The sequence below is a fragment of the Engraulis encrasicolus genome, chromosome 3 (genome assembly GCF_034702125.1).
Source record: "Engraulis encrasicolus isolate BLACKSEA-1 chromosome 3, IST_EnEncr_1.0, whole genome shotgun sequence".
Classification (NCBI taxonomy): Eukaryota; Metazoa; Chordata; class Actinopteri; order Clupeiformes; family Engraulidae; genus Engraulis; species Engraulis encrasicolus.
This window is the reverse complement of record NC_085859.1, coordinates 48835061-48857607: the sequence shown is the minus strand read 5'-3', so window position 1 is coordinate 48857607 and position 22547 is coordinate 48835061. Positions and strand designations below refer to the sequence as shown.

General features: G+C 41.0%; 2 protein-coding genes across 5 annotated transcripts in view; one reads left to right on the top strand and one right to left on the bottom strand.

The window, feature by feature from the left end:
* ogdha (oxoglutarate dehydrogenase a) overlaps positions 1–6241 on the bottom strand; it is a 33718-nt gene extending 27477 nt beyond the window's left edge. For 2 of the 3 annotated variants that reach the window (XM_063195591.1, XM_063195589.1), the window contains exons 1-2: positions 6126–6241; positions 3317–3722 (exon numbers count right to left, since the gene is read on the bottom strand). In XM_063195591.1, coding sequence (XP_063051661.1) covers positions 3317–3535 — 219 coding nt within the window. In that variant the 5' untranslated portion in view covers positions 3536–3722; positions 6126–6241. The remainder of the gene's footprint in view (positions 1–3316; positions 3723–6125) is intronic. The other variant, XM_063195590.1, reaches the window with a different exon arrangement.
* A 2192-nt stretch (positions 6242–8433) lies between these two features.
* Positions 8434–22399, top strand: plekha2 (pleckstrin homology domain containing A2). 2 transcript variants are annotated; one of them, XM_063195588.1, is made up of 13 exons: positions 8434–8694; positions 9052–9204; positions 9584–9640; positions 10029–10077; positions 10187–10284; positions 11170–11301; positions 11756–11857; positions 15630–15698; positions 15974–16044; positions 17072–17135; positions 17659–17736; positions 18666–19014; positions 19600–22399. In XM_063195588.1, the coding sequence occupies exons 2-13, from the start codon at positions 9064–9066 to the stop codon at positions 19605–19607; spliced, it is 1218 nt and encodes a 405-aa protein (XP_063051658.1). In that variant the 5' UTR covers positions 8434–8694; positions 9052–9063; the 3' UTR covers positions 19608–22399. The 2 variants fall into 2 exon arrangements, with proteins under 2 accessions (XP_063051658.1, XP_063051657.1); XM_063195587.1 differs by having other exon boundaries at positions 8436–8694; positions 18666–22399.
* The last annotated feature ends 148 nt before the right edge of the window (positions 22400–22547 follow it).

Genomic DNA, 22547 nt, shown 5'->3' with positions numbered 1-22547 from the left:
CCTTTCACAGTAAACAGCAAGCCAGCTTTGGGATATACAGTACTTCCTTGCATGGTACAGTACTTGATGTTACTGTTCACTGCGTCGTCTTACGAAAGCTTTTGGAACTAATTGGAATGGCCACACATGTCCCCCTTCTTAATACATACTACAAATTAACGTTTGCAAGCTTACGCTCTTCGTCAGTCTACAAAAGATTTCCCATATTTCCACAATATATCGAGTATGTACTTAAATTACTGTGTAAATGCAAAGAATACACAAAGGACAGACAATAATCCCCTTTCTTTTCGCTCCATTCTCAGACAGTTCAGAACGTTTTACTAAACGTAAACTAAGGGTCAAGAAAGGACTGAAAAGGGTCAAGAAAGGACTGAAAGACATCTTATTAACACCTCACTGAACCGGTTATTTGTTTGTTGGAGTTGTAAAACATACTGTTAGCCTCAGTCTCCATTACATTCATACGTACAAACGATATAGAGCCTGTATAAAGCCTGTTGAAACTGGGACACTAAGAAAATTGTGGATAACAATAAACTTTCAACTTTCACTTTCAAAAAATAAAATTCTTGTGTTAGAATGGACAATAAAGCAAAGAAACACCAGCCATTAAAACTGAACAAACTTATTGTTTCAGGGGATATTCGTGAAGTTGGAACATGAGTTGGGACATGAGCAATAAAAGCTGCAAATGTTGAAAAAGACTAAAAAAGACCACAAGCTGGCCATTTTATCACCTAGTTGCCCTTAAGATAAAGCTAAAATGTTGGAAAATACTAGCATTAATGCATTTGCTATTACTATGTGGCAATATTTCAAAACCTCAAAATATAATGTTTGAGTGGCTTCTTATGCTGTTCAAAACCTCATTCAGTTCCACAGATGAGTAAGAGGAGCTTAATCAAGGCATTACTGCACCCGGATACCATCATAAATGCTGACTTTTGAACTGAGCACTAAAACAAGTTGAATTATTTGTTTTCTCTGTAGCACAGAGAGCGCAAATCTATGATTTTTAAAAGAGGATTCCATTTCAAATGAGCATGGGCACATACAAGACTGTTAAACTTCTGCATCATTTGTGCACATGAAACATTGCTACCATGGCTAAATTTTCACCAGCTTTAATTGTTGAAGTGTGACAGTAAGACTGCAAACAATGAGAAGTATATTGTATTATCTCTTGTAAAAATCTCTAAACCTGTACAATAATTTTAATTACAGAAATATGTCTTGCAATATGCACACAATCATGGTAATTCAAATATTTTATACATTAACTAAGTAACTAATTTATCTGAGTGACCCAGCCTATCTGTGATGGTCTTGTACCTACACATCCATGTTGGCAGTGAATATAATTCATTTTTAAATGTTTTTCCTTGCATTGTTTAGCTTATTCTGATGTTTATTGCATTTTATTGGCCCGGTCTTAACTTATTCAAGACATGTTGCATATATCCAGCCTGAAATGATTTCGTCTTTTTACTATTTTCCATCAAACAAATGGATTGAGTGTTTTGAAAATGACAGTATTTCATTCACAATTTGTGTTTAGCATAATAATTTAGCAGACTTATGTCTAGGGCCATTCAGGAGTGGAACATGATTGGATCTGAAGGCACCATGTGATTTTTTTGACATTCAAAATATTGAACATGTGGTTTATATTTTATAACCAAACCAAAGACCCGTGAAATAGACTTGTCATGGATCATCAGGAGGACGTGTTTCTGGTAGTGGAACCTGCAACTGCAACGGGACGTACTTATACATTATCTACAAAAGACCGATGCTGCATCAAACGCACTGGTGTAGTACAAAATGAGAGTGTAGCCATTATTTCTCTCTTTAAAGTTAAGGGAGGATGGCACAGGTAGATAGAGAGAAAGAATGTTCAAACATTCAGAAATCATCATTTGGTGTCTATAAATGAACATCTGCCTTAGTTTTGAAACCAGGGACCATGGACACTGACCATTTTTGTTGCATATTCCGATAGACATGCTGTCATGTGATGATACTATGGTACTACCATATTATTATAGGTGATCTGTATGATGCCATATTTGTAATTCCCATTATCTCTGAAATTAATAAAGAACCAAACACCAGCATTTCAGGTGTTGTTCATGACATTGCATGCTACATTTAGACAAGGAACTGGCCATTAAAAAAAAAAAAAAAAAATTGATATTCAATTTTTAATTGTTCAGTTGAGTTATTGCATTCCATGCCATTTGTGTAATTTGTAGAGCCAGAAAAGAGCTTTCAAACAACCCCACAGACATTTTTGTGTGACTTACACTGACTGATACAATCAAGGCTGAATGTATAGTGTCCTACCCTCATATGTAAACCTTTCTTGGTCTGTCTCCCTTAATATAGGTGTCAGATTCACACAAATGCAGACCTGGGGTTCTACCTTGCTACTAAAAAGGCAGACCAAGTATGAAATCTGTGTCTGTCGGGTTCAAAAGTGTCTGATTTCACGTGAAATGACCCAATATGTATAAATAAACAAATTAACGATTGGAATAGTTCAGAATGTGGGCAATGCATCTACAAACCATGAAAGTTCAACATTATTGAAAGAATAATGGGAATGAATCAACTTTTTCATGATATTCTAATATGGCCAGGACGTACATAATCTTGTAATGTTTGAGGCATAATGATTCTGGTCCACCGAACACATTTTACAAGTGTGGTTTTCAGACCACAGACGGCATGAGCGGTGAACAGTCAGCACGGGTAGGATTAAAGGTGTATGCCCCTATCTTGGGGCTTAATACAGTTAAAATCATTGGCCGGGGTTTCTAAAGGTGGTAAAGTGTCTTATTTTTCATGTTAGGCGTTGTTTTGCTTTAAGACAAGTTAAAAGAGGGAGTATGTAGCTAAGCTACTGAAAGTCAGTTGATCACTGTAGCATCTGTGATCCATTGACTCTCACTAGCTTAGATACTTACTCCTTCCTTAAAACAATCTAACATGAAAAACAAGACACTTCACCACCTTTATAAACACAATGATTTTAACCATATTCAGCCCCAAAATAGTGGCATACCCCTTTAAGTGTACCAAGAGTGATTGATGTGCATAGCTGGTGCGAAAAACTTGAATGGAAATTTGATGACTGATACAAATATATGGCTGAGCAAACACTCCTAAAAAGGGCTTCAACTTTCCGCATTCCACAGGAGTAGCTGTGTGTGGGCCTTGAAGCACTCTCCTCCTCTTGCCAATCAGCCCATCCAAACAGAATGCTCCCTTTGTTTGTTCAATTTATTATTGTTGTTTTTTCCCCACCTACCTTATGAACACTCTTGGGGTTTTCCAGCCATGCGAAGTACATCTCCTCAACATAGTTCGAACTTGTCCCGTTCAGAAATGGCTCGGCGGCCACGGGCGACGTAAAGCGCCTGCTGGGTTGTAATGTCCGGTTGTGGGCCGCAGGCCTCTGCTGTGATTGAGCAGTCTGAGAGGCCGTGATTGGCCGAAGCCGTGTCGCACAAGTCCTTAGGCGATGCATCGTAGTCCGTTATGCAGCACACACAACCACTGCCCTGAACACTGCCAAAATGTCAACAATCCTCTTTTCTGTTTGAACAACCACTCAATCAGTTGCTGGTGTTGGTCCAAAACGAACGCCAATTTCACCAAAGGAGAGCCCTGTGTGGAGTAGGTCTCTGCCTGTTCTTTGGGTTGAACTTCAGAACCTGTGGAAGACATAAATTACAGTCAAATATCAGATCGTGTGTACAGCCAATGAAGCCTTCAATTTTCTTCATAAAGCAGCAATACGCAATATGTAAACTGCAGGTGAATCATTTTCAGAAGTTGGTTAAAGCTATAAAGACTCATAGCAAGGAAAATAAGTGCAATAAAAATGGCTACTATGTGGCTCCCTGACCAATGCTTGGGACAACTTTTTTTACGTTTCGTGAATCACAGATGCATGTGTGTTTGCCCAAGAGTATGTGCATGATTCGTTTTTGACTCCCCCTGCAGACAACACACACACACACACACACACACACACACACACACACACACACACACACACACACACACACACACACACACACACACACACACACACACACACACACACACACACACACACACACACACAACAGGTAGACAAATAGATAGACAAGGACATGGCAATGCATGGGCAGGGGGCACTGCATTGGGGTGGGGTGTCATGGAATGAATGCTCTCTTGGAAGCAAAACTCATTCTGGACCAGTCTGCTAAAATAGCACTATAATAACACCTGACATTTTATCTATCAATGAAATGAAATTAAGCACAGACATCAAGCTGGCAATGGCCTGCCAAATCCTGATGCATTTTGAAATTAAACTATGTAAATCTAACATGTTTTGGGACGGTGTGTGCATTATTGTGTTCACAAAAGTATAAACCTACTTGTGTAGAGTGTTTGCATGAAAAATAAATTATGACTTATGGTATGATGTTAGTTAAGCTTACCACAAGACAAAGTAACTCAGCTTAACAAATAAATGAGTGAAAAGCTGAATCTACCCTGAACGTCTTTGTGTGGCGACGTATCTTGCGACATTAAATATTAAACTTAGACCAATGTACTCTCATTGACTTATAGAATCATGGGTAAGTGGGGGCAATTGTGGGGGGCAGTCATGGGTAAGCGGTTAGGGCGTCAGACTTGTAGCCCAAAGGTTGCTGGTTCGACTCCTGACCCACCAGGTTGGTGGGGGGAGTAAGTAATTAACCAGTGCCATCCTCCTCCATGACTGGGGTGCCATTGGGGGCTGCCCCCTTGCACGGGTGAGGCATAAATGCAATTTTGTTGTGTGCACTTGTGTGCTGTGTCACAATGACAATGGGAGTTGGAGTTTCCCAGGTGGGCTTTCACTTCACACAGACGACATGATACAGCTTGTCTAAGCTGGAAGCACAGATGCAAACACACAAAGGCCCACAGAGTGTGTGTCAGTACAGATGTAGCCACAGGAAGGTGCATAAGAAACACCTTAAGTGAAAAAACCTGTGCTGTACTGCAATAGAAAAACTGCTAAAATAATACAGTGATTTGGACACGTACACAAGGGAAAAGAGTCCCCCCCAAAGCAGCTATCCACCTAAATTGGCAGCAAAACCTGCACGTACACTTCACTACTAAAACCGAATCTGCATTGTGTAGATTAGAAGAGTCTAGTTATTATACAGTATACTATTCATCAGCTCTCAGGTTTCTGCCACTTATTCACAAGAGACCACCAAACGTGTTTAAGACGTGACATTTAGGTAACATCTGCATTCAAGTGCATTCACGACCTTCAGACACCGAAGATCAAAGTGCAGAAAGGACTACTCTATCTGTGGAGACGCAGCTAAAGACAAATCATAGGAATGCCGACCGAGTCTTACAGACGCGTGACTGCCAGAGATCCTTCCCTACTTCACAGTTCTGTTTTGACCTTGTATCCACACCTCTTTCTCCGCTCCCCTTCACGTGAAACTAGCTCTACGTCGACCCGCCCACCCGGGCCGGCGTCGCATTTCATTGGTTCTCTATTTTCACTACGGTCTAAAAAAAGGAAGGGGAAAAGACTGCTCAGATGTCAATCACGGTGCCCTTTGCCAGACATGTATACAGTTTGAAAGATGTGTAGCACTTAGCTGGACATGACCACGCCTGGTAAAACACCCTTTGAAGTTACATAAATGGGCACGAAAAGACATTATACATCTCAATAGTTATCCGCTGTATCACACATTCGCTGCAGATAAACCAGTAATTTCAACAGCAGCCTCAACTTGACCAGTTTGACAGCTAACGTGTTTGTGTAGGCAGTCAGTTCAACAGGCCTATGAGTCATGCACAATACTACGGCAAAATTTATATTTCAGATCTGCCTGTGGGTGCAAAAGTCCATTAATAGTTCTTAATAGGAATGAGAAAGCATTACAATCATAACACATTCAAAACGCAGCATCCTTGGCTAAATGCAGAAGCTAACCCTAGCCTAACGTCCGGACATAATTTATTCTCCTTCTGCAACATAAATTCGGCACTTTGAATTGTCATATTACATTTTCTGCCCATGTGCCCAAAGTATGACAATTACTCACAGGCAAAAACAGATGGATAACCTTGAAAGTTGCTGTTATGTTCTTCTCACGACACCAGCTCTCCACTCCCACAGTCTCAGCTAAGTTGGACGCTAACCACAAGGACGGGCGCTGTGACGCATCGTTGTCGTCATCAAGAAAGTGTCAAACCAATGATCGCGATATCTGAACACATCCAAAGCTCTTGTGAGAGCATGCCGAATTGAGCTGTTGTGGTGCTGCTGACCAAACCCAGTGCATTCTGAACTTGAAAAAATAGGCGATTACGGACAATTCCAAACACGTCGGGAACATTGCCTTAACAATTATGCTGTTATAAATGTTGTACAGTAAGACAAATTAATCGGTGTCCTGTCGCCCTCCAGTGCAAAATGTCAGCACTGCATGCGTCAGGGGTCAGGCCTATAATCTGGGTCTTGTCTGTGCTGCACCAAAGGTCTCAGATTCTCTTGAAATTAAATGATGTCATTGAAGCTCAGACAGAGGCTCAGATTCATCTCTTCAACGCGTTACTGTTCTTGCTGATTACATAAATTAGCTAGGGACACAATGAAAAGAACAAACATGTCTCAGATTAAAGATAGCTATAATGTTATTACATTAGCAGAGTGAATCACTATTTTAATCTATCACTATTTTACTGAAACAAATGTTTGATTGTACATGCCTTACAAGTTACTTATACAGGAACATTGTATGTAGGCCTATTAGTGCTAATATCTCTACCCGTTTGATCCATCCATTGATCTTTTTGATTGTGTAGTCTCTCAGATAGGCTATACCCGCTGAATATGTCAGTGGCTATGCCACAGACTATATACCCCAGTATCTTATATTGCTAATGATGACATTGATGACCCAGTGGGTTATTTTAGATTATTTCCAAATTATGCTAGCTCAACAGGCCAGTGTTTAGTAAATACAAACTTGTCTGACCAGGGTAGGTTTTGCAGCTTCACTTTGTCTTGATTGCTAGTCTAGAGTTCACTTGGAGTTGGTTGTTATGTGTAGGGGAACTCACAACTGAGTTAAGACCATCTGTGCTAAGCGCTCCACATTTGGGCTTGCATGCCCATGGGGACCTAGGTTCGACTCCGGCCTGGGTCATATTCCAGCCCTGCCCCCATCGCTCTCGCCCACTCATTTCTTGTCATCTCTTAACTGTCATTATCAAACAAAGGTATACAATTATAATATATAATATATAATATAGATATATAGATATAGATATAGATATAGATAGGACTACTTGGTTATGTTATCCTGCCGTGTCAACACCAGTGGCGTGCACAGACATTTTGGGAGACAGGTGCTCAAGGGGGACCAGCGGGCATATGAAACTTCAGGCTGCATTTCTACAGAGGCTTTATAGTATATCGGGGCATTGTTGTTGTATGCTTTTGATCAAGAAGCATTTGTAGATTATCATGTCAAACTCATATATTTTTTTCGCACACTTCAGCTGGCAGGTGCGTCGAAGATGGCCCATGGGTCACTCAGCAGACAACCTGAAAAAACTCCCGCAAACTGACCATTTCGCTGTTTTACTTTAATGAATGACATTTCGGTACTAGACCTTCGTCAGGCAATCTCTAGATTATCATGGCAACATGGACCATACACTGTGACAAAAAACAACTGTAGCACCGCCTCGTCCCTATCTGTGCACAGTATGGTCACACTCACCACTGTGAATCAGGGGTATATGTGTAATGCATGTGTAATGTACGTATGTATGGGTGATGCAATCTTGTCATGTTAGATGAAGTGAGTGCTGGGGGGGTTCTGCTGCTGAGTGCTGGGGGGGGGGGTTCTGCTGCTGGGGATCTGCTGCTGAGTATGGGGTTTTGCCCTCAGCCAATGCAATGGAGTCTTCGCTCTTCAGTCTTCACTGACTCAAACATTAAGCATCAGCTGACAAAATCAGCTGAAAAAGCACATGGTGCTCCTTCAAAGCCTGTGAAAGTATAGTGTGGGCAGGGCTGCAGAGATGGGGGGGGGGGGGGCAAGAGTCAACCAGGATTCCTAAACCACAACACCAAATATTATCTGCTTGCCAATATTGCATGGGATTGCACTTGTAGGTTCAAACTCTGTATACTGTCAATCATAGCATAACCAAGGCGTGTGCATCTGTTTACTAGCCTTGGCCCTTGGACATGACCTAAGTAGCCTATACGACATGCGAAGCGCACGTTTGGCACATTGCCACGGCACCGCGTTGATCACAGGGAATGGGACAACATTGGAGACAAGCGCGGGTCTATTTTTCTTTTTTTTTTCCTTGCCCAAAGTTAGCGCCCTTTGACACACTTCCCTTCTGCGAAGAACTACTACCGCTCATATCCGGCTTTGCGTTTCGCTTTAAATACATAACAAACCCGGAAAAGGTAGCAAGTTTACTTGCTGCGCTCCCGCACAGTCCGGCAGTTTCACACAGGCCTACATTCAGGATTTTGGCGCAGAAATGTAAAAGATAATCAAAAGTTAATACACATCATATTGGAAGCTGTGTGATGGACCGCAGCGGTCGTGTGATTCAAATCAGCTCTTGATACAGTATAACAAGGTAAGTCAGCGCATTTATACTTCAACTGGCTGCGACATCCACAGCTCGAGGTGTGGCAAATCGAACGGTCTCATGCTCTGTAAACTAACTTTTGGAAGCTGCAGCTGCAAGATCATAGGCACGCGCAAATGCGACACTATAAATGCAGTTTTTGGCAGATCAGTTTAACATTACTTTACATTTGAATAGTCGACTGCGCAAGTTTTACAAAATGAAACTGCGTCTTAATAATCTCTCCCATATTGTATCTATTCTCTGATATTTGTACGCCACTTGACATGATTTTGTAACGACAAGCTGATGTATGTTGGTTGGCCTGCCTGTTTAGCCTTAACTGAAAAGTGGTTGTTTTGGCAGCTTTGGTGGGAGATGCCGTATTTGGACAGGCAAAATCGCATCTGTGGTTTCCTTGACATAGAAGAGAATGAGAATACTGACAAATTCTATCGCCGATACTTCATCCTGGATACCCACACCAACTTCCTCCTTTGGTACATGGACAACCCTCAGGTAAGCACATACCATTTGGGTACCTGTTAATCCCAGGGCAGGATAACATATGGGAACAACATAACAAAGGCTATGTCACATCTTTGAACTAGACAAAAGGCAATGGACATGCCATAGCCAAATAAAAGAGGACTAATCAAGCGCATTCAATGTAATCAGACAGAATAACAGCCTTATGGAAGTCATTGTAAACAATTGTGGTCTTTGCTACTTATTGCAAAAGATTGTTGGCTGTGTCATGGGTCCATTAAGCCATTTATGTATGTTATCATTGTAATAACCTTTTCTGATCTATGACATGAACAGGTGCAGCATGCATACTTGGCAGAAAGTCTCATTGTTTTACTTGATAACAAAACTCCTTTTGGACCTACTGTAGAACCTGCCTAAGGGTGCCGATTCTGTGGGAAGTGTAAGACTGACCTACATCTCCAAGGTAACCGACCTTTGACCTTTAAGAGTGTGAGTTTTAACTTCCTTAAAATGAATTCATTCTACAAATGTGAGAAATCTACGTGTATGTTCTTACGGACCTGACAAACTTTTTCTTGGAACTTTCTCATATCAACATTCCTGTTAGAGTGGCGTGACAATGAACAAGGACGAGCAAAGTGACTTGAAAAAGTTGAGGATAGCTTCCCCATATGCATGTTCATTTGGTTATTTATGAACTGAGGGGTTTGTCAAAATGGAACACATACTTTACCTTGCTTTATTCACTTGCATGGGTCATGGATGTCATAGACTATTGGAAATTGACACATATGCAGCCACAAGTTATGTTTTTTTGTGTGTAAATTGTATGGATATCTTTCTGGTCTCAGGTCAGTGAAGCAGCACTCAAACAGAAACCCAAAGCCGAGTTCTGCTTTGGTGAGTATCTGTGGATAAAGAGTCTGCACACTTGATGTACTTACACTACGCTGCATTTAACTCTTCTTCTTCATTTTTACAAACATTGCTCTACGTGTATTTTGTTTAGTCATCAACGCACTGTCCAGACGTTACTATTTACAAGCCAATGACGCGGTTGATCTGAAGGAATGGGTTAATGCGCTGAACAACGCCACCAAAATCACAGTGAGTAAAGAAACTGAACGCAGACTCTGAGTAAACAGCACACGCCCCCCTGGTCTCTCTGTCTCTCACTTCCCCCCTTTATTTACACCTAGGGAATTATATATCTCCACCAACTTCTTGTTTTGAACAGCATTGGGTGCAGGTGCACAGCTCTTGTTTTTACTTCAGATTTGACTGAAGTGTTGCTCTGTCTCTGTGTGTGTGTGTGTGTGTGTGTGTGTGTGTGTGTGTGTGTGTGTGTGTGTGTGTGTGTGTGTGTGTGTTTGTGCACGAGCGCGCGCCTGCCTCTAGAGACCTCTTCCGCATTACTTAAAACTTGTTTAATCCAGAAATAATAATCGATATACTTTGCTGAGGCTTTTTTTTCAAGACTTCCCACAGTATACACCTCTAACATACATACAGTGCAATGGTCCTGATGAATCTTTTTTTTAATCTCAATACAGACTTAATAAAATGAGGAGTTTACATTGGAGTAGCATCTCCCCTGGATGTACTCTTATTGTTTTAGTTATTATGATGACACCCAATGAGTGGCTTTCATGTGTGTGGCTGTTTGATTTGGTTGGTCTATTTGGTTTGGAGACAGTCAATGGTGTGCACAGACATTTTGGGGGCAGGTTCAAGGGCATTTTTGTTGTTAAATTTCAGTGTTTCTTTATTTAGACAGGACAGTGAAGAGTGGAACAGGAAATGAGTGGGAGAGAGAGACGGGGGAGGATCGGGATATGATCTGGGTCGGGAATCGAACCCTGTCCGCCCGCCTAGCCTTCTGGAACTTGTTTTAAATTGAAAACTGACAATATGCTGTTTAAAACTGGAATACCCTGTGCATGTAACTGCAGACACGACTTTATGGTGAGACTAAATTGAGTTTTCTCACAGGTTCCTAAGGCAAAAACAACAACCCAGAGTTCAGATGTCTCCACGGTGCCTCCCAAGGGCCAGAGTGTACCGCCTCAAGCCTACAAAGCAGAGATCGTGGGAGGGGTGGTGGTTCACACTCCCATCAACCAGGTGTGAAATAGTTTGGGGAGTTTTTTGAGAGATGTGAAACTTGTGTGTTCATGTCACGTGTGTGTGTGTGTGTGTGTGTGTGTGTGTGTGTGTGTGTGTGTGTGTGTGTGTGTGTGTGTGTGTGTGTGTGTGTGTTTGTGTGCGTGTGTGTGCGTGTGTGTGTGTGTGTGTGTGTGTGTGTGTGTGTGTGTTTGTGCACACGCATGTCAGTCATTGTCTGATTGTGTGTTTGTGTGAACTACATTTCACTCCAGAAAAAAGTGTGTAAGGTGTGTGTACATCCCACAAAACAATTGTCATGGGTGCTGGATACAGAACGCATGAAAAGGAAAAAGAAATATCAACACACACCATCATTGCTCCCTTGTTGTGATGGAAACATTCGACCCAACAAAGGTCTTTGTCGGGTGTCTGCTAACTACATTTTCTTGGCTACCTTTAAATGTGATTGCAGAATGAGACTGATGATTGCAGCAGTGAAGGATCATACAGGAGGCAGCAGAATATCCGGCCCAATGTTGTGAGATGCGGCTACTGTGTCAAACAAGGAAACGTGGTATGATGTGCTGATATTTTGTTTCTAAAATGTCTTTTCAATGTTTTAAAAGGCATTTACTAAGGGACTGTACGTTATTTACCGGGGGGGGAGGGCTGGTGCGCTGGAAGTCCGGTCAAAAAAAAAAATCATGGCCCCCCCCTCCACCTCAATTTTTTTCCCCATGGCCCTCCCCCCACTTCAATTTTGTTTTCCCATGGCCCTCCCCCTACAGGTAAAAAAAATAATATGTAAAATTGGTAGATGAACAACCATCATGAGAACAGTCAGAGTAGCCTACATCAAGGGCGGTTGTCTGCACTATTATGTGCTATCGTTATCAGTGGATACCTATGAGAAGCCGCTAGAATCTACCTCTGCGGCTGCATGGGATGCCTTTTAACTCCACCAGTGTTTCCCACAGAAATTTTGGAAACTATGGGGGCAGCCGGGATTTTTTTTCCCGGAGGGGGGGGGGGGGGGTCTTTTCACGTGGGCCTTTTCGTGGGGGGGGGGGGGGGGGGGGGGGGGTGTTGTATTCGCAAATGCAAAATGGCAAAACAATATGTTTGTACAGTATGAGTACAGTATGACATTGGCAAATGGAGAAACTATACGCCTAGCCCTACATGTCATCCATTGTTATTTTGAGTAATAAGGCTACATAACATTTTACCCATGATATTAGTAGTACATTGTCATTTATATTTTTTCAAAAAAAAAAAGTAGAATGAATCATTTCTGTTTACAACACAGTTTCATTTGTCCCTCATGCAGGGCTCTATGTAATGAAAAAAAATAATAAACATAGGCGCAGAGATAAGAAATTAAGAGTACTGTGAAATTGTTAACGCATAGACAAAAAGGGTCTAAGAGGGTAGGCTATGCCTTTTCCCCACACACACATAGGCATACACATTCTACATGAGGGGTGCATGGTCACAGGCCAGTGTTTCAAAATTCCTCCCATTAAAAGGGCGGAACAACATATTACACATTTATGTCTATATTCACATTCATTACACATTCATTTCTATATGCAGCCCGATGTCTCCTCTGCCGTGTCAATGAAGGCCTGTCACCTAACTCATTACAACTGTAAAAAAGCCTGGGAAGTGTTAGTAAACTCATCCCAACTGTCCCTTCTCTGAAGGTTTTTTTATTGCTCCCAAAACCCAAGTTAACTACAACAACTTGACCAATCCTTTGATCCCTCTGTCTTTCAAGAACTTGTGGTTTTCTCTATAGGATGTATATACTCCAGGAGGAAAATGCGAAGGAAATCGGAATTCAAATCGTTTTTAACAAAAACGGAAATCGTAAAAAAAGAAAAAATAAAAAAAAAAGCAAAAGAAAAAAAAAAAAAAAAGTTTTTTTTTTTTTTTTACATTTTCGGAAACTATGGCGGCCAAATTTAAACTATGGCGGGCCGCCATAGTTTCCTCAATGTATGGGAAACACTGTCCACTGTCACCAAGACACATTGCCTTCACTTTTTTTACGTGTTAAGTACAAATAATAATAATAATAATAATAATATTAATAATAATAATAATAATGGTAATAAAAACTTCCATTTCAATACCAATGTCCGAGTTGTTACTACTGTAAACTACAAAGTGGAGAGAGTTTCCCCAGCGCAGCTTCAATATTTCCCTGCTCGACAAGCAGCGCCTTTCACAGGGTACGTTTTACATGTTCAGCACAGTAGCGAAGCCAGGGACGCAGGTTTTGTCCAGGGGGTGCTGTGAAAAAAAATCTGTTTTTTTAGATGCAATTTCCTGCGTTCTAATCAATTTTAGGGTGAGGGAATGGCGAATCACATCTGAATAACTTCCTCATGTTTATGTAGCCTAAACAAGGATGGCTAGATTTAACCTTTTTTTCTTTAACATCTCACTTTGACACTATTAAATTCTTCTCCGCGGAAAGTGAGACGCGCACCTGATTTGGGAGGTGAGGGCGTGTTCAAGAGCAAATCGCGCTGCCTTGACAGTTTGTCTCTTCAGCATGGGCAGTGTGCAATGTGTGAAATTAGAAGAAATGCTTTGACTAGGCTATGCGATGCACTCGTGAGAGGTGACCGGGCTTTCAAATAATTTAGATTTTCTTGCAATTTCGAACTGTGGATCAGGTGCATCTCGATCAGGACCCCTGTCCTGTCTCCCAGACCGCGCATTAAAAGCACGCACGCACACACACAGGCATGTAATTACACTCTGACGGCCAAGAGTTTGGGATGTGATCGGAGCAAGAAGTAGGCTAAGCGCCAAAGCAGCTTGAGCCATGCTGGCTATTGATACAGGGAGAGTGAGAAAGCCACCTTTAGTTGGTGGTGCTATGGTGGTCAAATCAGCAGCAAGAGGCAAAAGGAACAAATTGCCAAAACAGAACCAGTACAACATTCCAAAACTCCAACAAGCACAGCCATTACACACCCGCGGCAATTCAACTTTGACAACTGTGATGATAGACAAGGCCAGGCAAACCATCGGCTGTGCTCTCCTTCATATTCACCCCATAGCCAACTCCGAGGCTAAGCTAGACTACTTCACCAGCAACAGGCAAGACCTAGCATACCAATACACGCTTCTACGAATCCAATCTCCACCGCAAGAAACAAAAGTCACTTCTTACCTGACACGATGCACAACTTTGGTGACATTCCCTTCTCCCGTCACGCTTTAAATGTAGGCCTACATAATCCCTTGCTTAGTTGGTCCGTTTTTGTTCACCAAAGTGATGAGACTTCTCTTCACAACAAGTTAGCTCCTCCAATGGTTTCAAGACCTTATGATGCATGGCCAACACATCGCCGTTAATACCACTTTTATTACTACCTTGACACCACAAGCTAACAAACTCGCGTCACTGCACCGTTCTACCCGTCTAGGCCTAGGTACTGTTCTTTCCGGTCTGGTTGGGGTCTAAAAGTTCTTTGAACACAAATGTAAAGCACACGGCGGTGCCAATAAATAAAATCATGACTTACCAGAGGCTGTGACCACCAGTTGACTACAACACCTCTCCAAAATTCCTCTGGAAATGCCCATCCAATTCGTTGTCAAAACTCCCCAAACTGTTTAGCCCATATAGTTCATCTCAGCTAGTTTGATATTTGCTCACGGGCATTTTCTATGATGCTCAATGTTCCTCCGTAGCACTACCAATCCTACAGTGAAAGAGAGTCAGCGCGGGCAATCTACAGTAGCTGCACCTGATAGTTTTTTGACTACAGATACACGCTTCAGTCAGAGAGATTTATCTGCTTCAGTGCTATGCACCGGGACCTTGCATCGCAAAGCGATGTGTTTCAGAACATGTTTTATTATTGTTTAAAAAAATAAATAAAAATAAAATAAAATAAATTCCGTTTTTTTCCCATGGCCCTCCCCCTAACTCCGATTTTTTTTGCCATGGCCCTCCCCTCCACCTCATTTTTTTTCATCATGGCCCTCCCCCCCCTACGCACCAGCCCTCCCCCCCTGATAAATTACGAACAGTCCCTAACATGAACATGTTTTATTGATGTTTGTGTGTGTGTGTGTGTGTGTTTTGCATATATTATATTATATTATATTATATTATATTATATTATATTATATTATATTATATTATTATGCTTATATTCGCCGACATACATTTTGTCTTATTTTAAACAATGTTTATAACACTAACACTGCACAATTTGACATTGTTATAAAAATTAACAGGCGATAGTGTGAGTGTCTCTTCCACTTCTAGTCCTGCCATGGCACAGATGAACTTATCCAGATATTGTTAATTGTTCTAGAGGAAGAGCTGGAAAAGAAGATTCTTTCTACTTGATGACCAGGCTGTAAGCTACTTCAAAAACGAAACGGTGAGGAGATGCACAAGCGTTATTAGGTGTCGTTTTATCACATGAATGGGTAAAATAACTGATTGTAAATAAAATTGCTGCGTATGTCACACGAGAGGGGGATATTCTTATGGCCTTCCATTAAATGTTCACTTCCTCACAATTTAGTGCACTTTGTAGAGAGGAAAATACCACCCTCTATCATGCAGTATATTGTCAAAGATTGTACTGATGAAAAATGATGTTAATGGGAAACACATTTTCTTACAAAAAAATCTTTTTTCTCCCTTTCACAGGATAAGGAGCCCTTACGAAGTATCCGGTTAATGGACATTACAAAAGTTCACGAATGTCTTGTCAAGTCTGGGTGAGGGAGAATAATTAATATACTTCTGAAAATGACTCCCCTGTGGCTGGGCTACAACAGAAAAGTTAAAGAATTATATTTTAACAACATTTTAACATGCATCGGTATTGCTCATGCCATCATTGATTTGTCAGTACTTGAAAACGCAGCATTTTTTAATTCTGACCTCTCCCAGATCCTAGCCTGCTAACTGGGGCATTGTGTATGCCCTTGTTCGTTTCTGGGGAGCATTTGTTCTCAAGATGCTGTCACATAAAGTTTGAACTGACAGCTTGATGAACAGACAGCTGTCTTTGTCTACTACTGTACATGTGACACAACAAGTATCGACTTTACATAATGTTTTTAATAGAACTAGCTTATGCAAATTGTTTGCAAAATAACATCAGCGAGTTTGAGAGCTTGATTTCCTTATTAGCCAAAGGCCGCTTGACCTCATGAAGGTTCCCTCTCTGAATTGTTATTATTTTGAAAGTACCTTTTGCTTTAGGTAAGGGTAGTGTTGAAACGGCACAGACAGACCAACGGGTTATTTGTTAAGCAGTGTTAAAATGACTGGCGGCAGTCCATCTGACTGAAGAGTTGTGATCAAGAGCAAAAGCTGATTTGAATGCTGGTTGGAAGTGAACAAGTATGTGTTACTGGCTTTCGAAGGACATTTGGATGTTGTGCAGACTGCTGGTGGAGGGTGGGGCTAAAAATCCTGGCCTTAAAAACAATAGTGTGTTCCATTTGGAGGTTTTGCATGTTCAAAAGCAGAATGAACTGAAATGACAACAAGTTTTATGTTACTAAAGACTTCATCTACCTAGCCAAAGCGTTTTATAGATTGGAACTAGCTGGTTGAGCAACAGACAACAACTGCATTTTATTTTATTGTTTGAAGCAGTGTGTTGTTTTTGCTCTACCATCACTCACTGCACTATGAGTTCACACATGTTGTCACATGTGCCACACTGCTTACCTACCCTTTTGTTCACTTGTCCTCCCCTCTCCGCTTGTTCTTCATGTCCCCCTCTGGTGGCAGGGACCTTCTGGTGCGAGACAACCTCTTTGAGATCATCACGCAAACCCGGACCTTTTATATCCAGGTACTGTAGTACTGCCCAGCCTCTGTCTTTACAAAGATAGTGGTGAGTTGTGGCTCTGTGCCCGTCCTAACATTTCTCTCACACATTGCTCATCTGGAAAACGTGGAAACGACATACCGGTACATAAGCAAAAGGAGAATGGCCAGTTTCAAAGCTGCACAGAGATTTGTCTTGTAATTCAGCGATGCAGGTGAAGAAATTGCATGTACACAGTTTGTGTCTGAGCTAATAATGAGACATTTGATCACGCAATTCAGTCAAAAATGCTTGTTTCCTGTTATCACACAAGTATGTTTCTGCATGCCCCAGTGCTCCTCTAATCAAGCATGCCAATAATAGCAACTTCTTATAGCTTCACAACTGTGATGCACACACCATAAGGTTGTCTAGACCTTAACAACAAAGCTTTAATTTTTACAGCCACAAATCAGATCTGATTAGGATTTACCGAGAGATAGAAATGCTTTAATAACATCTCTAAAATAAAATCAATGTCTCTCTCCGTCTCACTCTTTGTGTTTAGACGGACACACCTGAGGACATGCATGGTTGGATCAAAGATATTGGAGTAAAAATTCAAGACTACAGAGGTCCTGTGAAGGTAAGAGAGTGAGTATTTGATGGGCAAACAGGCCTAATCAGCAAAATTAGGACCTTTTAGAAGTCGACGTTAATTTGTGTCAAACATGGCACATTTAATATACAGTAGAGTAGCAATTAAATATGCACAAAAATTCTAAGTAAACGGTAAAATGTGTGTAGTACACAAAAATATCCGCTGTTTACCATACAATTGTGATTTCATAACACTTTCTTCAGCGTTTCCATTTTAAATCCACATCCTTGTCTAATGTGAAAGTTGGGTAATGTGTAAGTGAATGAAATTTACAGTTGAAAGAGTTGTTGTGCAAAATTCATGTAATGACTGACAGTGATGGTAAAACAGTAAAACTGTTAATAAGTTTTACAATCCACTGCCGCATAGTCCAAATGATCTGATTTTAATACAACCAGATGATTGCCTGGTTGAATTGAACAGGTAAATACCAAGTTACTTCGAACATGCATGTGGCACTGGACTCTAGCTCAGTGTCTCTCAACCTTTTTTTAGGCGAGGCACCCTTTCAATTCATGAAAAATGTCAAGGCACCCCAAACCAACAAGCCGTAACATGGCATCGCATCCGATACCACACAAGCTTAGAAAAGTAGCACATTTGTAGACTTCACATGACCTACGTTCGAAGTTGCAGCTGACTGGGGCGACCTATATCTACTTTATTGTGCGTAAATGGCAGATGGAAAATTCCACTGACTGGCACTAACTTATCAATTTAGACAAATATGTATTATATTACATAATTTATTTATCAGCCATGATTCCGCGGCACCCCTGAGGGGGGCCCGCGGCACCCCAGGGTGCCCCGGCACCCCTGTTGAGAAACACGGCTCTAGCTAATGAATCCATGCTGCCAGCCACTGACTGATAAAACTTGGGTCATTTTAATTTCTACTCTGCTGCCCTCTTCAGGACTCTTCCTTCGCACGGTCCGCCTCCCTGTACCGCCAGAACATCCGCTCTGGTCAGGCCCCCACCATTGGGGCAGGCAGAGGCAAACCATCTCTGGTCAAGTCCTGCTCTGTAACGTCGTCTTGGCAACCGTGGATGCCAGTTCCTTCTGCCACGTGCCAGGCGCTGAATGAGAGCAAGGTGGAGTCGGATAGGAAGGACCGAGAGGTGGTGGATCGGGGTGGCAGCAGCCCCTTCGCATCTCTGCCTTCGCTCCTGACCCAGCCTTCCGATGCCCCCCAGCGGCAACGACACTGCTCCCAGCCGCAGACCGCCTCCGCTAGGGATCTTCCTTTTCACACGGACACTGGTGCGCGTTCAACAGATGTCTAGCTCATCTTTTTTTGTCCAGCTCTGCTTAGGATTTGAAATGCGATTTTTAAGTGCTTGCTCTAATCCTTAGAGCCTAATGCCCACAAGTGCTACATAGAGAACTAGCCTTTAAAATATGCAGGTAACTTGCTGCAAGGATCTTTTTTTACTGATTTAACTGACCAATGCCATGCATAGCCATTATAAAGAAACTACGTACATGGCATTTTTAAATTCAGTCAACATAATGCCATGTGTTGTTTTTATGTACTTCTTTCAAGTTCTCTGGTTTTGTATTTAATTTGTTTACAGTGCATATGGGTACATCAGTATTTGCTCTTAAGCATATTGTCCTTGAAATGAAGTTTGGGCTTCTCATCTCCAAGTGACTTTCAACTGGATGACTTAAGTTTAGCCGGCAAGATACCATAGCTTTATGGTTTGCCATGCTCTCCAATAGGATTTGCCAAGATTTGCCAGTAAAGGGCTGTCAGTTGAGAATGGTGCTGGAACTGTTTAAACATCTTCAGAATATGAAAAACAATAACCTGTTACCTGACCAATAATCCATAACTCTCCGTAGATGAATGAAGTCCTGCCTTGCTTTACACGTATACCTGCGAACGTATTTCAGAAGGTGGGCCTTCTCCAGTTCCAGTTGAGAGAAGAGGAAAAACACCATTATCAACAAAACACGTGCCCTATTCATCTTTTAGGGAAAGAATATGATTCGACAACACAATTGTAATCGACATGAGCCAGCCATTGTTGTCTGAGAGAAACTCAATTCTCCACTATGACACATCAATGAAAATGTGTGCAGCGAACCTAATTAGCATTTTTTTGTTGTTTTTTGTTTTTGGGGCTACCTCGACGCACCTCCCATCGGCACATGTTCCTGATGTATTGTACATGTAAGGAGCAAGGTGGAACTACATTCATCTGCCGGACAAATCACATTCCATATAATTTGACATCATGATATTCCAGCAGCCAGACACAGCTAGACAAGAAGTTAACTGCCCACTCGGTTGTATAGATTCGTTTGCACATGCAACCTATGCCCAAATCAAGTGTGAAGCTATAGTTTTAGGAACTGTTTACACATACAGTATATTGATATTTTACAAACACATACATTTTAATCTGTTTGGGCCTGTTTACATGTAAACATAGTTGTAAGTGGATTAAAAAAAAATGTGCCTGAAACAGATACAGGTCAGCAAAAAATGCACAAAATCAATTTTAAAATAAAATTGCTCATTATTGCCAATCTCATGGATAGTGATTCCAAATTCCATGCCAATTTGTGTTGACATAACAATTGAACTTTCTTTTGTCCACATGTGTAAACGGCACTTGAAAATATAAACGGCTTAAAAATATCTGTTTTTAAAAAATATCCATACGTGTCGGTGAGGCCTTAGGCACCGTCATAATGAGTATAGTCATGCATGTGTAATCAAGTCAAGTAGGTTTTTTTTTATTGTCAATTTCTTTACATGCACTGGTCATACAAAGAATTTGAAATTACATTTCTTGCTTTCCCATACAGACATAGACTAATCTAGGTAAGGACATAGACAATGTAATGGAAGCATTCCAAATGGGCTTTTAGCAGTGCGGGTGGCTATTCCTATTTAACTAACCCGTGCTAAGTAATTCATAAGGATTCTAAAACCTCATAACAGTAAGAGTCCTATGGCTTCATTGCAGTAGCTGAAATGGAACAGGGCTTACCATTTGAGGTGCTCTGCATGACCTACACATGTTTAAGAGCCCTAAACCTAGTTTTTAGTACACTTTTTTTAACATGACCACTTTCCTCAATGATGTGACCAGGGGCTTTACTACAAAGTTGATACATTAAAACAAACCTGGTTCATTTAACCTATAGGTACACAGACACTTATTGTGTGTAAGCGTTGAAATTTGGGAACAGATTAAGCCGTGCTCTAGCATGTTTTACAGTTAATTAAACCAGAGTAGCACTTATTCACCTTTGTAGTATATCCCCCAGCAGGAAGAATACTATCTGAGCGATGATGAATTCAAGAATTGGCCAAGTTATATTTGAATGGTTAGGTGCATAGTCAGAGAATGTGAAGGTGAAGCTTATGTTGACGGTCCCAACAATGTGTGCTGTTGGTATTCATTTCTGAGTGCCACTTAGAATGGAATATACACGTTTGTATTTGAGGTGTTTTGTTAGTCGTTTTGTTTTTGTTAGTGCTCAAGCATTTTCATTCTGAAATTGTAATATTTAAAATTAATTCTATTCCATGAGACCGCAGTGATTGATTGATATGGCTGATATACAAGAGGGTGAAAAAAGGCCTGTAATTATGTGAAGCAACTTCATTTACCAGCATACTATAGGAACTGTAGCTTGATATATTTTTGGTACGATGGACAAAAGTAATGTGTAAATTAAATTAAGCCTATTTGCACTCTTGGTTTTCAGTGAAAACGATGGATCCCACTGAGTTACTGAGTGATGAAACTCCAGACAGAATGGTGCACCTAAGTCACGCCCTCTACTTCCTGGTTCATGGGGCATGGGGAGTCAAAAAAATAAGTACTGGGCTTGAAATGAGTGGTTTTTCGACGCAAATCCAAACCTTGGACCTCCACCTATCCACCACAAATCCACCACGACTCGCTTCGTTCACTTCCATTCATTTTTTTGCAACTTATTGCCCTATGAACCAGGAAGTAGAGGGCGTGACTTTTGTGCCCCATGGCAAAGCACAGGATTTGCAAAAGTTACAAATATTTGGCTTTTGGTTAAATATATAAGAGAAGTGAATTCAAAGTGTAAAGCCAAATGTTGTAATGTAAAGATACTGTGACTCTGCTTAGAGATAACGTTCAGGACGAGTATTTGTTCAAGGCTATTTTTTAGGTTCATCCTGGTATTTCACCTGAAAGCCAAAGATACCTAACTTTTAGTGAACAGTATAATTTAGCATCACCTAAATAAAGAACTGTTCAAATCTTAATTCACATCGAACTTGACCAATATATAAAATTCAGTGTGGTTTTCTATTTTGTTGAGTTTGTTGAAATTGTTTTGGATCATGTCTTGATGTAATTTAAAATATAATGACAAGGGATATTTTCTGGTCATTGCACAACAGTTGATTATATACATAGGTTTCACGTTTACAAACATCCGTGTTGTGATGAGGGGCAAGATGCTAAGCAGCCAACCAGGTGATCTGGTTGCAGTTTTCAACAATCAGAGACAGGCTGAAGAGTGTGCACAGCCAGGGGTGTTTACAAACTTGCAACCCATGTATACTTTTTGAAATATTCTCTGTTGAGGGAGGCACTGCCCCTTACAGCATTTTCCTTTTAATAAAATGGTTAAGAAATTGTTAGCATGATGTCTTCATGACCTTCTTTTGGAAATATAGTGAATGTCTAGTTCAAGTGTCAGAGACAGAATCCATGCACTTATTTATTTTGCATAATCTTTACAATTGATCCAGCTACATCCAGGGGTTCAGTACTACTAGGAAATGTTTG

Bases quoted from the DNA above. Each gene is read 5' to 3' on its own strand.
- plekha2 (XM_063195587.1), top strand. From the start codon at position 9,064: ATGCCGTATTTGGACAGGCAAAATCGCATCTGTGGTTTCCTTGACATA. The intron at 16,045-17,071 runs GTGAGGGAGAAT...CTCTGGTGGCAG, and splicing joins GAATGTCTTGTCAAGTCTGG to GGACCTTCTGGTGCGAGACA. The intron at 17,737-18,665 runs GTAAGAGAGTGA...TGCCCTCTTCAG, and splicing joins ACTACAGAGGTCCTGTGAAG to GACTCTTCCTTCGCACGGTC.